At 42.3% G+C, this 15508-nt stretch overlaps 3 protein-coding genes across 7 annotated transcripts; 2 read left to right on the plus strand and 1 right to left on the minus strand.

The window, feature by feature from the left end:
• The first annotated feature begins 1416 nt into the window (after nucleotides 1-1416).
• Nucleotides 1417-4207, plus strand: LOC105278155 (ectonucleoside triphosphate diphosphohydrolase 5). 2 transcript variants are annotated; one of them, XM_011337007.3, is made up of 4 exons: nucleotides 1417-1571; nucleotides 2219-3364; nucleotides 3569-3745; nucleotides 3847-4207. In XM_011337007.3, exons 1-4 carry the CDS (start codon nucleotides 1551-1553, stop codon nucleotides 3922-3924), a joined length of 1422 nt encoding a protein of 473 aa, XP_011335309.1. In that variant the 5' UTR covers nucleotides 1417-1550; the 3' UTR covers nucleotides 3925-4207. The 2 variants fall into 2 exon arrangements, with proteins under 2 accessions (XP_011335309.1, XP_011335310.1); XM_011337008.3 differs by lacking the exon at nucleotides 1417-1571 and adding an exon at nucleotides 1746-1932.
• Nucleotides 4208-9585: 5378 nt separating this feature from the next.
• On the plus strand, nucleotides 9586-13883 carry LOC105278157 (protein angel). 4 transcript variants are annotated; one of them, XM_011337009.3, is made up of 6 exons: nucleotides 9586-10671; nucleotides 11284-11613; nucleotides 11694-11872; nucleotides 11961-12334; nucleotides 12419-12665; nucleotides 12883-13883. In XM_011337009.3, the coding sequence occupies exons 1-6, from the start codon at nucleotides 10341-10343 to the stop codon at nucleotides 13285-13287; spliced, it is 1866 nt and encodes a 621-aa protein (XP_011335311.1). In that variant the 5' UTR covers nucleotides 9586-10340; the 3' UTR covers nucleotides 13288-13883. The 4 variants fall into 4 exon arrangements, with proteins under 4 accessions (XP_011335311.1, XP_011335312.1, XP_026831218.1 ...); XM_011337010.2 differs by lacking the exon at nucleotides 9586-10671 and adding an exon at nucleotides 10679-10844 and having other exon boundaries at nucleotides 11241-11613; XM_026975417.1 differs by lacking the exon at nucleotides 9586-10671 and adding an exon at nucleotides 10681-10844.
• Nucleotides 13616-15487, minus strand: LOC105278160 (beta-1,3-galactosyltransferase 5). Its single transcript, XM_011337019.3, has 2 exons — nucleotides 15258-15487; nucleotides 13616-15169 (listed from the first exon to the last, which is right to left on the minus strand). The coding sequence occupies exon 2, from the start codon at nucleotides 15031-15033 to the stop codon at nucleotides 13948-13950; it is 1086 nt and encodes a 361-aa protein (XP_011335321.1). The 5' UTR covers nucleotides 15034-15169; nucleotides 15258-15487; the 3' UTR covers nucleotides 13616-13947.
• Between the last annotated feature and the right edge of the window lie 21 nt (nucleotides 15488-15508).

A 15508-nucleotide genomic window follows, 5' to 3' on the forward strand; every position in this document is an offset into this window, starting at 1 on the left:
TCTCGCGGAACGCGGACCGCGAGAGCGATTGAATATGCACGGTCCAGTTCCATTCGCAGCTTAATTATTTTAAACGTAGTTTAAGTCATTAAACCTCGTTTTAACGAAATATCGGTCATGCAATTATTGAAGATTTTTTTAACTCCGCCTGAGCGACCGTTAATTCAGATCATTTCAATCGGTTCTCTGTTCCCCCTTTGATCGCTGCCTTGTCGTCGCCCATACAGCACCGATTAATACAGAAAGCTTTCAGGAAGGTTTTAAAATCATTTCAAGATTTCACATTTCATATGCAATATTTCTGAAAGGATTCCGCAATATGTCATATGAAATGTTGCAACAGAAATGTTTCTAAAACCTACCACATGCAATAAATTTGAAAAAATGTGAATATTGTAAAAAGTAAAATTATATATATATATATATATATATATATATACCTAGACCAAGTATTTAATCTTTAGTGAAGCTAACCAGTTGACAAAAAAATGCATTATCTTCACGTATCCTTTTTTTCTTTCAAATATAAGTGTTGGTTGAACAGAGAATTATATATCTATATAATTCTTTCCTTTTAACCAACTATTTGGAGGAAGAAAAAGGAAAATATATAATATAAGAATGGCTCTTTGTCAATGTGCTAACAATTCACGCTTTTTAAAGGGAAACTTGGTGAATACTTGGTTTAGCTATGTATGTGTATATCTATACATCTTATATATATTATGTATTTTTTTCATTAAGCATATTTATTATATTAATTAGATTGCAAATATTAAATAAAAACGTACAATAAAAATAATAAATACATTTTATATATAATTTTTATTATAACTTTTTAGTATTTGCAATCTTCTGAATACTCGTATAATAAATTTAAATATAATTTCTCAAGTATTTTCAATTTATTTTAATAAGAGCTTTGTAATTTGTGTGCAACATCATAATAAGAAAGTTTAAAAATTATTTCAATTAACCTTTAGTAATATATCAAAAAGATTTCAGCTATTTTAATAATCTTTCGGCAATATTTCAGAAAGGTTGCAGATTGATCTATACCTTTCAGCAACCTTTCTATAAGGTTTTGAACGCAAGTGTCGCGGACATTTTGCTATTCCGGAGTTGTCTCATAACTGTTGCAGAAACATTTTGCAATGTTTATGAGATGCTCTCATCTGTCAGATGAAATACTTCTGAAATGTTTTCGTGCTGTATGGGCGTCTACCTCCCCTCGCTGTTATTCACCTTTGCCCCCTGGCCGCGATAACGGTTCATTTGTAGGCCGCGAGACACCGCGGAGCAACCTTGAAAGCACGCGTTATCGACGTCGCCATGTCATTATGAATTGCAAACTACAGACCAACACTACTCGACGCACGGTGTGCGTCACTCTCACCGACATGACCCTACCGGGTTTAGTGCGACTGGCGTCGCACTATCCGATCCGGGCAGTCTCGATCGGCTTCGCTCGACCGTAATCCTCCTCGTGCGCTCGACTTCTCGCGCGCTTTTCGCCTCTTGCCGACAAGTATTCGCGCGCCCAGCGAAGCATGAACGTGAGACGACGCAAGGTACGTACGAACGATTTGTTAATAACGCGTCGGTTCCCGTCGGGACCCGTTCGTTGGTCGGCTGGTCATCGGCCAACATCGACCTCGATGACCAGCCCAAGTGCATGATCGAACTCGATGACTGGCGCCGATGTTCGAATTTCGAACGTGCCCGTTTCCTGCGTGTCACGTGATCGCTCGCGCGGCTCGGCACATGATAAAGCACGGCTGCACGGGCTGCACCGAACCTGCCCGCGATGCACGCGATGCTACCTCGCTCCCCGCGTGGTCGCGCCTGTCGGATGAGCGGAATCGCGCGTTTTACGTGACCAGCCTGCGTCCCGGAGGATCGCGCGGGTCGCCCTAGATGCGATACACGCTCGTGAGTGTAGAGATAAATCGGGGAAGCGCCGCGGTGCGGTGAGGTTAATTGATGACACTGGCCAGGACGCTTTGCTCTGGCTTTCGCCTCGACGCGATAGAAAAATTGATTGCGGAGTTGAAGGTTCCGAGACAAATTGGTTAAATTGCCTGACGAGGGGTGACTCATTACGCCAGAGGCTGTTCTAACCTCATCGTGCCGAGTCGATCTCTGTCGATCCCTTGCTCTCCGAGCTGCCGCGACATCTTGAAAAGCGATTTCGTCATTTTTGTTCTTCGTTTTTCAGCTGAGAACCGACAATGAGGAGGAGCCTGATGATGAACTGGCATCCCGCCAAAAGAAAACCAGCCAGCCGGGGAGGAAGTACTTTAGCATACTGGTAGTGCTCGGCACATTGTTCCTAGGTTACATAGCCATAGCGAGTGACCTGAAACCCATGAGGATAGGTAGCAAAGCCATCGACACCCTAGCGTTCTCCCTGAACCTACAAAAGCCGTTCTACGTCGTGGTCATCGACGCCGGCTCGACCGGCAGCCGCGTACTGGCGTTCACCTTCCACGAGTTCATCCTCAACGGCAACCTGATGCTGGACGGCGAGCTGTTCAGCGAGGTGAAGCCCGGGCTGAGCTCGTTCGCGGACCGGCCGCAGGACGCCGCGAAATCCCTGACCACCCTCCTGAACAAAGCGAAGACTGTGATCCCGCAATCCGAGTGGTCGCGCACGCTGCTGACCATGAAGGCCACCGCGGGGCTGCGACTGCTGCCCGAGCACAAGGCCAACGGCATACTGGAGGAGTGCAGGAAGCTGTTCCAGACCTCCGGCTTCCAGGTGTCGAAGAACTCCATCTCCATCATGGACGGCACGGACGAGGGGATCTTTTCCTGGTTCACCGTGAACTTCCTGCTGGAGCGCTTCAGCTCGCTCGGCTCCCAGAGCACCGTGGCCGCGCTGGACCTCGGCGGCGGCTCGACGCAGGTCACGTTTCAGCCGGACAACGAGCAGGCGAGACAGCTGGAGAAGCACATCTACACCATCAACGTATTCAACCACAACATGAGTCTGTACACGCACAGTTACTTAGGCATGGGTCTGATGGCCGCCAGGAAGGCGATCTTGACCCACGGCGTCGACCCGGAAGACGCGAGTCTCAAGCTTCCCACGGAGCTTCGCTCCGAGTGCATCAATCCGATTGTGTCCGCCGAGTGGTCCTACGGCGGCCGCGACTACGTCGTGAAGGGCCCGACGAACGGCACGTACAAACTGGTGAAGACGCAGAACTTTGCGGGCGGGGATGAGAACAAGCCAATCGTGCGCTTCCCGGAGTGCTTAAAGATCGTCGAGAAGCACGTCAGTACCCTGGCCAACAAGCCGATAGGTCTGAAGGACCATGAGGTGTACGCGTTTTCCTACTATTTCGACCGCGCGACGGAGGTAAAGTTTTAATTTTTTTAAATTGTGAGTATTATAAATATCGATAAATTTATTGCAGAATAAATGTTTTTTCTAATTATTAATTTACTAATTTATGAAGTAAAAAAATTATTAAAATATTAAATAAAGATTGAAATAAAAAACTTGAGCTTTAGGAATTATTGTATAAAAATGGACGTAAAGAATACAATGTTGATTCTTTAGGTAGCATTAATAGATCCCTTTTTGGGCGGAGTTGTGCAACTGAGCTCGCTTTTGAAGCAGGCGATGGAGACGTGCGACTACCCAAACACCGATCAGCCATTTATGTGCTTGGATCTAACGTTTATTTACGTTCTGCTGAAGGATGGGTTCGGCCTCGAACCATCGACTAAATTATACGTAAGTAAAGCTTACGTGTGCCGTAGTGGACACTACGTTTCAATCGAATGCGAAAATATATTTCGCGAGAATGAAATATTTTTCTTTACTTCCTGTTGCAGCTTTACAAGAAGATACGCGGCCACGAATTAAGCTGGGCCCTGGGCGCCGCGTTTAACGTCCTGCAAAATGGACTTTGACACCGTTTTACTAGCGTATTGTCGTTAGATAAGTTTTATTCCAGGTTTGTAAAAATTGAAAAAGACAGGACGGAGGGATGTACATAGACGTAAGATCTTAATTTTTCCTATTACAATTAATTTGGAAATTCGATGTAATAATGTTTGACGACGAGCGTTTATCGGCGTTTACCGCACAATTGCCTAACACATTGTAATCGTACAACCTATTTTTAGTGTCACTTTTATGATGTGAGGGAAAGCAGTATTCAATATATATACAGGGTGTCCCAGGTTTTAACCGACAAACTGCGGGAGCATATTCTACTAGTGGAAATAAGAAAAAATTCTTATATCGAGTTTGCTTAGAAATGTTTTATTACAAAGTTATAAACCAATATTGAAAAGAAATATGAGATAAGTAACAACGGAACATAGTGTAGAATTTGGAAGGTCAAAGATGTTTATGTTATGTGTATTCACATGTATTCATGTTCACTATGTTGAAACGATTCAGTATGATCGTTACTTTCACAACAGTAGCTGTTAGATTTCAATCGTCGTGTGAACTAGCAATTACTATCAGAATGCCAAAAGTGTTTTCAAATGAGGAATACACTGATATTCATTTCGTGTACGGATTCTGTGACGGAAATGCACGAGCTGCCGTACGAGAGTATCAACGTAGATTTCCTAACAGGAGAGTACCAGATAGATTTAAAGCAACGAATTACTAATTCAGTTACTGAGATGCAACAAAATTTTCAGGAATGTCGTACTGTAACAAATTCTGTACTACGTCGATGTCTAGCTTGTATCGATGTGCAAGGACAACATTTTGAAATGCGTCACTAAATCATTGCGTACATAATTTTTATTTTTGTGAAAAAATCCGTTGTCACTTATCTCATATTTCTTTTCAATATTGGTTTATAACTTTGTAATAAAGCATTTCTAAGCAAACTCGATATAAGAATTTTTTCTTATTTCCACTAGTAGAATATGCTCCCGCAGTTTGTCGGTTAAAACCCGGGACACCCTGTATATATATATATTTTTAGGTACGAGCGTATTTTTATCGGAAATATCAAATAGGAGAAACATATCGCTTACATGACTCTTGAACAAAATCAAGAGCTATTTGTAATTGTTTTATTCGAACCCTTATTCAATAGTTCCTGATATATAAATCTATTTCTTAATTGTTTTTTTAGAAAATATGCAATTACATAGTACGATGTGAATCGCAAAGTAATTCCCGTCGTTTATATTACATGACATAGATCAAAGCGTGATTCCGTAATTTTTAGAGTACTGTGAGATCACATGTAAACGTATTCTTATAGCGACGTTTGTTACAAGATTGTTAATTAAAAATGTGGCAAAGTGATATTTAGATCTTTGAAATACATCGATATTGATGCACAAAACAACTACGCCCAGCAGAAACAAGTTACTCCCAATGCTAATTTCTCTTTCTTGGTATACGTCATTGGTGCATATAACATTCCGTATTTTTTTTTTTTTTTTTTAATATATTACGGTGTTGACATTTTATGGGATCTTCATCATTCTAAAATATCGCATTAACATTTAATATCGTGTTTCTTTTATAATTTGCCCAATACCGCGTGTAACGTAACGGATATTATATATGTGTAATAAATTGTTGAATGACTCTAAAGCCGAAAAATTTTACATATTCTACATATTCGACAAGAATTATGCGTATATATGTATAAATAGTGCCTTTAAAAATGCTGTTTTTGGATAAACAATTTTTCGTATGAAAGTAACGTGTCGGAACAGATTGGCTTTTGCATCTTTATACTCCATTTATATTTTCTTGTTAATTATTTAACTCATTTATATATTAAAATTCATATTAATATGTATATTTCTTTTTAAAATTATTCGAATATAATTAAAACGTAATTCCATTGCAGTATAAATTATTTAAAAATTCCAAAAGTTTTATCGCGCTACGGCTCTTATTAAATTATATCTTATCATAATACAGAAATGTGCGACAATGTTGCGGTAAGATAAATTCCACCGTATCTGCAACATTGAACTTTTTCTCTTCAATATTGCATCGGTTTCGATCGCTGCGAATTCTACGAACTGCGAAACGTGGCGGAAGACTCTCTCCCGACCGTGCGAGCAGAAATGCGTCGTTGCAGGTACAATATATGTATATATATATATATAAATTATTCATATTAAAATGCCCATTGTGCGTGAGCCTCTCGTGTCGCTCATCGCGTACTTTTGTGCCGGATTATCGTTTTGACTGTGCGAAAACTAGAATGTACAACCGTGGAAGAGGGAAACAAAGCAGGAGAGCGGGAGCGAGAGAAGGAGGAAGAAACGCGGAGATCGCGTGTAATACATGCGCGATAATCTGCGGCGAGCGATCGAGGACGCGCCGGTTCTTCGGAGCTTTGGAAATACTAACGAATTCAGGCTATTCATCAGAATGCCACGTGTCTACGGGAGAATAATACGAGTCACGCTTCATCTATTATGACCGTCGAATGATAAATAGCTGATAAACGAAAATAATGCCGCACTCTTAGAGCAGATATATTCAAACGTTTGTGTCCGTTCTCCGTTCTCTTGACAATCCAAGTGGACAGAGAGAGAGAAAGAGCATGTCAGAGATCATTTAATACTGAACGCTCGATTTAAGTCGTGAAAGATTTGTGCGACCGAGAAGTCATCACTCGACTTGTTGCGTTTGCCGGCACATGTTGTATTGTGTCTCGAAAACGTAAAGTGGACTCCGCTCTGTCAGCTTTGAATTTTCTACGATTTTTAACTGTGCGACTTTCTTTCGTCGAAACACCGAAACTCGAATATCTAACGTGTGTGAAGTTAGCCCTGCACTTTTTGAATTTCATATTTTTCTTGATTGTGCTGAATTGTGCTACGTTTGTGCCATATTGTGCCACAAACCGCAATTCAATATCTCAAACCGTTTTCGAAAAAAAAATAAACGAAAAATTTGGTAGCCCCGCACTTTTCGAATTTTGAATTTCATTAATTATGCTGCATTGTGCTCCGTTTGTGCTGTATTGTGCCGCAAACCGCAGTTCAATATCTCAAACCGTTTTCGAAAAACAAATAAACGAAAAATTTGGTAGCCCCGCACTTTTCGAATTTTGAATTTTCATTAATTATGCTGCATTGTGCTCCGTTTGTGCTGTATTGTGCCGCAAACCGCAGTTCAATATCTCAAACCGTTTTCGAAAAAACAAATAAAATGAAAAATTTGGTAGCCCCGCACTTTTCGAATTTTGAATTTCATTAATTATGCTGCATTGTGCTCCGTTTGTGCTGTATTGTGCCGCAAACCGCAGTTCAATATCTCAAACCGTTTTCGAAAAACAAATAAACGAAAAATTTGGTAGCCCAGCACTTTTCGAATTTTGAATTTTCATTAATTATGCTGCATTGTGCTCCGTTTGTGCTGTATTGTGCCGCAAACCGCAGTTCAATATCTCAAACCGTTTTCGAAAAAACAAATAAAATGAAAAATTTGGTAGCCCCGCACTTTTCGAATTTTGAATTTCATTAATTATGCTGCATTGTGCTCCGTTTGTGCTGTATTGTGCCGCAAACCGCAATTCAATATCTCAAACCGTTTTCGAAAAAAAAATAAACGAAAAATTTGGTAGCCCCGCACTTTTCGAATTTTGAATTTCATTAATTATGCTGCATTGTGCTCCGTTTGTGCTGTATTGTGCCGCAAACCGCAGTTCAATATCTCAAACCGTTTTCGAAAAACAAATAAACGAAAAATTTGGTAGCCCAGCACTTTTCGAATTTTGAATTTTCATTAATTATGCTGCATTGTGCTCCGTTTGTGCTGTATTGTGCCGCAAACCGCAGTTCAATATCTCAAACCGTTTTCGAAAAAACAAATAAAATGAAAAATTTGGTAGCCCCGCACTTTTCGAATTTTGAATTTCATTAATTATGCTGCATTGTGCTCCGTTTGTGCTGTATTGTGCCGCAAACCGCAATTCAATATCTCAAACCGTTTTCGAAAAAAAAATAAACGAAAAATTTGGTAGCCCCGCACTTTTCGAATTTTGAATTTCATTAATTATGCTGCATTGTGCTCCGTTTGTGCTGTATTGTGCCGCAAACCGCAGTTCAATATCTCAAACCGTTTTCGAAAAACAAATAAACGAAAAATTTGGTAGCCCCGCACTTTTCGAATTTTGAATTTCATTAATTATGCTGCATTGTGCTCCGTTTGTGCTGTATTGTGCCGCAAACCGCAGTTCAATATCTCAAACCGTTTTCGAAAAAACAAATAAAATGAAAAATTTGGTAGCCCCGCACTTTTCGAATTTTGAATTTCATTAATTATGCTGCATTGTGCTCCGTTTGTGCTGTATTGTGCCGCAAACCGCAGTTCAATATCTCAAACCGTTTTCGAAAAACAAATAAACGAAAAATTTGATAGCCCCGCACTTTTCGAATTTTGAATTTCATTAATTATGCTGCATTGTGCTCCGTTTGTGCTGTATTGTGCTCCGTTTGTGCTGTATTGTGCCGCAAACCGCAGTTCAATATCTCAAACCGTTTTCGAAAAAACAAATAAAATGAAAAATTTGGTAGCCCCGCACTTTCTCGCGATTAAGCTCAAATTTGTTTCCAAATTGGCGTTGACTTGTGCCGTGTTGTGCCGTTGGAAAAATTTGAATATTTCATTGCGTTTCGATAAAAAAATTCATAAAGATAGATTAAAAAAACATATAAAATCACATTGCAAGGCAAATATATAATTTCTGCGAGTTGTGCTGAGTTGTACTACTCATTCTCTACGAGAGACATGCATAAAAATCGGAAATTAATTTGAGAGTCGATAATTATTAATGAAAAAGGGGTGGGGGTGAATAAAAAATTTGACATTTTCGAATTTTTTCCACTTGTGCCGGATTGTGCTAGAGTAGCACAACAACTTTTTCAAGTGACAAAATTTCCTCAGACCGCTAGATATCGCAGTACAGAGAAAGTTAGGACTGAAGTGTAACGGTTTTTTAGGAATAGAAAATTTCAAACTCTTATAACTTACGAACGGCGAACGATAATCGAATTCTGCGAGTTGTGCTACTCAAAATCTACGAAACACATGCATAAGAAGCGTGGATTATCGTGAAGATTAGTCAAAGTTATCCAAAAAATGGTGAGGGCGAAATAAAAATTTGACATTTTCAAATTTTTTTCGGTTGTACCAGATTGCGATCGACGAGCACAACTTTTTCTAATGACACAATTTCGTCAGATTACTGGATTTTGCAAAACAGTCGCTGATAGGAACTTAGGGTTTAGGAATAGAAAAATGCAAAACTCCATACCGTCCAAACCATGGTACATAATCGAATTTAGTAAATTGTGCTGAATTATGCTAGTCAAGAAAAATGAACGACTATCGAAAGTAGTAGGTAAAATGGAAAGAGATTGATAAAAAAAGTCAGCAAAATTCGAAAAGTGCGAGGCTACCAAATTTTTCGTTTTTTATTTTTTTTTCGAAAACGGTTTGAGATATTGAACTGCGGTTTGCGGCACAATATGGCACAAACGTAGCACAATTCAGCACAATCAAGAAAAAGATGAAATTCAAAAAGTGCGGGGCTAACTTCACACACGTGAATATCTACTCATTGCATTTCTTTCTCTCTCTCTTAGATATATTATCGCATTAACATTTTCATATTCTTATACGCTTTTATGAAAATTGCATTCTTCCTTTTTTACCTTCTGTTTACGTCACGCCCATAAAATGCGTCAGTCACTGAAATAAAACGCTGAAATATATTTAAAAAAAAAGAAACCGGTAATCTTGAATCGAGTAAACAGGAGGTATTTCCCACGTTTCTACGTCTGTAGCTTCAGTCTTTGTTTGATTCCATTAATTCCGTATTTGTTAACGCCTTTTAACAAGCTATGAAAAAATTAAAAAATTGAACTAAAGAATGATTCACTCGAGGTTCTCGAAAGAATTGAATTACTTTTTATTATCATCTCTTTTAATGTAAATATTTTAATTCGATGCTCGTCTTTGAGGAGATCCTTGATCCTTTTTGCTTATCTTGATACTTTTTTCTCGACAGCTTTTGTCTCCACGTGACATTGACTTTCAAATTAATTTTTATAACATTTTATTTTTGGGGGGGAGAAATGTCAACGGTATTGAGATAAAACAGGACTCGCTTCTCGAATAAATTCTCGATAAAAATTTCAGCGAATTATTACCTGCATAACAATATTTAATATTAATTGTGCGTGCGTGTCTTCGATTCTGAATTCTGAATTTTGTTTACTCGCGTTTGACGAAAAACCGCATTTAAAATTGTATTCGGCTATTCCCGCCTCTCCCTCTCTCTGAGCTATCCCTCTGTGACCTCACTCTGTCGGGCGTAATGCAAACAAAAGTAAAAATATTTTTGATCAACGCGCGATCAACGTTCATCCGAAATGAAAGCATCGCGCTAGTCCATATATTTCTTAAATTTCAGTGGCACACAGCAGACGACTCGCGTCCACTGAGCGGGCAGCACGGTTGCTCCAAGTTCGTCCAAGGACAATCGGGACGGTCGGTGCTCCGCTCTGGCCCATGTCCGGGACACCGCGAGAACTCAGTTCTTCGGGAATCTTTCCTGCGGAAGGACACGAGTGCGAGTCGCGAGTCCACGGGCGTGCGATTATCGCGAGTGCTGGCACGGGGGATCCCGACGAGTTCGGGCATTGAAGGTACCTTTCTGATCGAACTGTGCGAACGGGCGCTCTTGTTACTCGCTCGAAAACGTGTCGACGCGGAATAAATGAAGTTGTCGCCGAGGCTGCTGCTGACAACCAGCGTTTCCCCGTTGAACGCCGCCGCCGCGTGCGACGCGCGCTACCCATCGTCCCGTCGGCTGTGCGAGGTGAGTAAACGTGCGCGGGCACGTTTTCCGCGTGCTCTCGGCGGGCTCGGCTCCTCGTCGGTCTACCGTCGATCGCTCGGCATCGCGCGGCAGGCTTCCGCGACTGACGAGTCTCGCGACTGACTTCACGTCGGGGCGGCGCGCGCGTGGCACGGCGGTGCGCGTAACGCTTCGTAGGTTAGCACGGTGATTGGACGATCTCTCAACTAGGAAAAAAATCTGTCCATCGAATTCAATCGCGATCATTGTCATTCCGCCTCCGCTGCTTCACGTGTGACCGCGCGATTCACGCGTTTTTTCATTAGCGCGTTTCCTCCGCAGGATGTTGCTCGCTCGCGCGCGGTCTCTCGCTTTGCGCTCGCAATTACTTTATCGTGTTAATGTTCCTCCTCCCAGATCTTTCTCATGCTGAAACTAACTTGGCAGCGGTTGCTCTCAGGAAATCTACGCAAAGCATCATCTCCCGCCACGGAGGCTTTGGTTTCCAGTTATCTTGATCTCGTTGTTCCCATGGACGATCCTGCGACGCGCAAAGGCTGCAGGAGGGCCAGAATGGAACCTTACGTTGACGCGTGTTACAGCCAGAACACTACTAGCACCGCTACCGTGTGCGACGTACCGTCGTTCACCTCCGCACCTTCGAGCAACATGCGCTACTGTGCGGACTCGGTGCACAGGACTAGCGCGTGTGCGACGGACATCAAGTACGGAAATCACATCGACAAGCAGAGGTACAAGAGTCTGAGAAAGTGGAAGCGACTTGGAAAAGGTTGTCAATTTTTTAAATAAAAATCTATTCTGTATCGCTCTGATCTAAACACGGTTTTTCTTCTTTACACTTGCTTGCAGACAGAGCAAGCAGTAACGCGGAGGACGCTTTCATGCTGAGGCTCCTGTCCTTCAATATCCTGGCGCAGAACCTGCTGGAGGATCACTCGTACCTGTACATGAACCACAACAAGAAGGCTCTTAACTGGAAGATTCGCAAGCCCCTCGTGATACAGGAGATACTCGACGCGGAGGCCAATGTACGTGTTCGCTCCTTTCCTCTTCGAGATTTTGGCCTGAAAAGCGCAGAGAAAACAAATTATCAAGCAACGCCGTTAAATGTTCCAGGTGATATGTCTTCAAGAGGTGCAGGAGGATCACCTGCTGGACATCACGACCTCCTTCAAGCAGCTTAGATTTGATTACCTGTATAAAAAAAGAACCAACGACAAGAGGGACGGTCTGTTGCTGTTGTACCGTTCCGATCACTTGGTTCTGATGGAGTACGCGAAGGTGGAGCTGTACCAGTCCGGCGTCGAGCTCTTGAACAGGGACAACGTAGGGATGATCGCGAAGTTTGCCCTCAGAGACAGTCCGCAAACGCAAATCGTAGTCGCTACCACTCATCTGTTATATAACCCGAAGCGTAACGATGTAAGATTGGCGCAGGTGCAGCTTCTCTTAGCGGAGATCGAGCGAATTGCATTCGTCGAGAATACGATGTGAGCGAGCGCTTTTTTTTATCACGGGAAAATATTTCTTTTATTTTATTTTCTTCACTTAAATATAAATTAACAATTTTGCAGATCGGGTCCGAAATACCTACCGATCCTACTGGCGGGCGACTTTAATCTGGAACCGTTCACGGGAGTCTACAAGTTCCTAACGGAGGGTGTGTTTGAGTACTACGGCAAGGGCCGTAGCTTAGAACCGACTCCGTATTGTTCGTTATCCAATTCTCTGATACCGCCGCGACTATGCGTCACCGACAATTGCCAGCACTTTAATATTCTCACTCAAAGGCTGCGGAGGGAGGGCACCGGCAGAGTCATGGTACGTTATCGCGTGCGTTTTATTTTTGTGTGTTGCAATGCCAAAGATTTCGTTTTTCTTGGCACAAATTTATATCTTTAAAATTGATATTAAAAAAATATTTTAAATAGAATTTTTTAAAAAATTGCTACACTGTTAATCGGTCATAATTTTTTCCACGTTCCCAGCGACATTCACTTTGTGAAATTAAACAAATTATATCGCTTGTGCGTTACAGCTGCAAAATAGCGAGGTCCACAACGAGAACACGCCCACGCCTTGCAATATAAACGTGCCGCAACAGGGCGACGTCAACGTCGACACCAGTCGCGCGCAGATAATCGAGATTGTCCAAGGCCACTCCGCGAGATTCTCATCCGGCACCTTGACGCACCCCTTCAACTTGTCCAGCGTTTACGCGCACGTGAACCACCACGGTGAGAAGGAGGCGACGACGCATCAGGACGAGTGGGTCACCGTCGACTACATATTCTACAGCAACATCCAGCCTGTAGAGAGATACAGCTTGCCTACCGTCAACCAGTGCGCCGCGTTGTCGAGAATACCAAATTTCGTAGTGGGCAGCGATCACTTGTGCATAGGTGCGACTTTCCAGTTACCGAAAAAAAAATTTCTACTCTAAGATAAGCAACTTTTTTCCCCTCACACGTCTATTTTATTGTTATATTGAAATTTATAAATTTTTTTTTGACACAAGTATTTATGATTGAATTATAATTTATGTCGGACACTTATATACATATATGTGTGTGTTGATTTTGAAATGACCGCAGAAGCGCTCTAGGGAAGAGAATAAATATTTTTGTTTCTTTTTGTGTTTTATTTTCTTGGCGGTAATAAGTGAAATATGTGATGAGTATATATCAAATCTTTTCTTTTCCTAATTCTATAATCGATGATAATTAAAGGATAAGTATCTCACATCTCGAGTTTCGTTTAAAAAAATGTGGTAAAATTCCAAGGCCGTTTATTTGCATTAACAATACCAATCGACTCGTAGTAGCTGTGACTAATATTGTAGACTAAGACGATTATATATGTATATATATATATATATATCACATAAGAGACTGTGATATAGCAATTATTAATTTAAGAACTGACACATGAAAAAGGTAGACAATACAAGTACCTACGATTCTATTAAAAACTTTCAATAACAACGTACGTAAAATATTGTACAAATTTTGTATACAATAAATAAAAAAATATAGAAAATATTCTCTTTAATACGTATTTGGCTTAGTGATCTCGCTCCTTGCGATTCACCCTTCCTGCATCCTCACAATATTCTGATGGGGCTTATCTGAACGGCGCCCTCGCGCGGCAGGTTTGGCTCTCTGTACGGCACTACGCAGGTCCTGCCAACGAAGTTACCTTCAGCGCGGGCGGAGCAGTTCGCGTGGCAGAACCTGGCGAATTCCCTGAAGCGCACCTGCAGCTCGACGTCGCCGCCATTGGGACCGATCAGGAATTCACACTTCAGCAGGCTCTCCCTCCCCTTCATGCAGCATTCCAGGTACCTGTAGTCCGTCGTGTACACCTCGCTGATATTCTGGACCCTTACATTGAGCGCCTGCCTCAGGATGCCGGTCACGAACACGTCGTCTATCCAGAAGTGTTTGCTGGAGGACTCGGCGTGATCGATCAGTCGACTCGCCACTCGTGGACGCGTGACGTACAGCCAGCCAGAGACGAAGGCAGGGTAGACGCTGCCCGTGTACTCTGCCCGGCTTACGTACCATTTGTTGGCTGGTTCTCGGACGGGCGCCATGTTCTTCAGGACGTAGCCGGCCAGGGAATTTTCTTCTACTGTATGCAGCTTATCCAGTACGCCATACAGGTTCACAACTATGTCGTCATCCATCTTCATGATGTACCTGACGCTCCTGCAGTTACTCACTGCCCAGCGCAGACCCATCAGGTGCTTGCGGGTCAAGTTTCTGTAGGTATCCAGGAAATCCCCTTGCAGGATGTCGCCGAATCGTCGCGATTCGTCCACCAGTGCGCTCTGTGTCACGTGCGTCTTCCTCTCGGCATCAGCGTCCAGCGTGCCGAGCAGGAACACTCTCCTGATCTCCAAAGCCCGCAGTTCCTCAGCTGCGTAGGCTCGTCGTAAGGCACTCCTGGCTGAGGCGTCGCCCGCGTAAGACGTCACGATCCACGTGAGGAAAGTGGCGTTGCACGAGGGTTCAATTATAACTCTGGTACTTGATGATGATTTGGTAAGTACCTCGTTCAGTGCTTGAAAGTGTACGAGGTTTGCTTCCGAGCTCTGTGGCCGCAAAGTTCTCTCCGCAAGAGTGACGAACAACAGAACACACGTTACACAAGCAAGCAGCAGTAAGAATCCGAATTTTGAGAGCATACTTGCCCGGCTTGAAACTCGCGAGTAATTAATAATTAGAATCGAGATATTTGTGAGAGTGTAGCTTCTTGCATCGCAGTATCGCTCCTTCCAAATCGTTATTTAATTGTGGCCCATGTGCAGATCATAACAGGTACTTCATGGTCACCAACGAAGAAGATGATTATTAATAATAATCCGATTTAATTAAATTTAAATTGTAGAATTATCTGATCAACACGTACCAACGTCAAGTTACTTCCCCCTTCAATGATGTTTGTTTCTTTCGATAGCGTACCACTTTTCGTTTGCCCATCACTCTGTTTTGTTGTTGCTATCACATCTTTGCTATTGTGTCGAGCAGTGTTCCTTTTAAAAAATCTAGTGCGACATTGTCGCCTGTGATGCGACTTTGTTACCTGTGATGCTTTTGAGGATAATCATCACCTTATCAGCGATATCAGCGTCGTGCGACTTTCTCCTTCGCGACAGCGTT

This window comes from Ooceraea biroi, chromosome 2, assembly GCF_003672135.1.
Source record: "Ooceraea biroi isolate clonal line C1 chromosome 2, Obir_v5.4, whole genome shotgun sequence".
In the NCBI taxonomy this organism is placed as follows: Eukaryota; Metazoa; Arthropoda; class Insecta; order Hymenoptera; family Formicidae; genus Ooceraea; species Ooceraea biroi.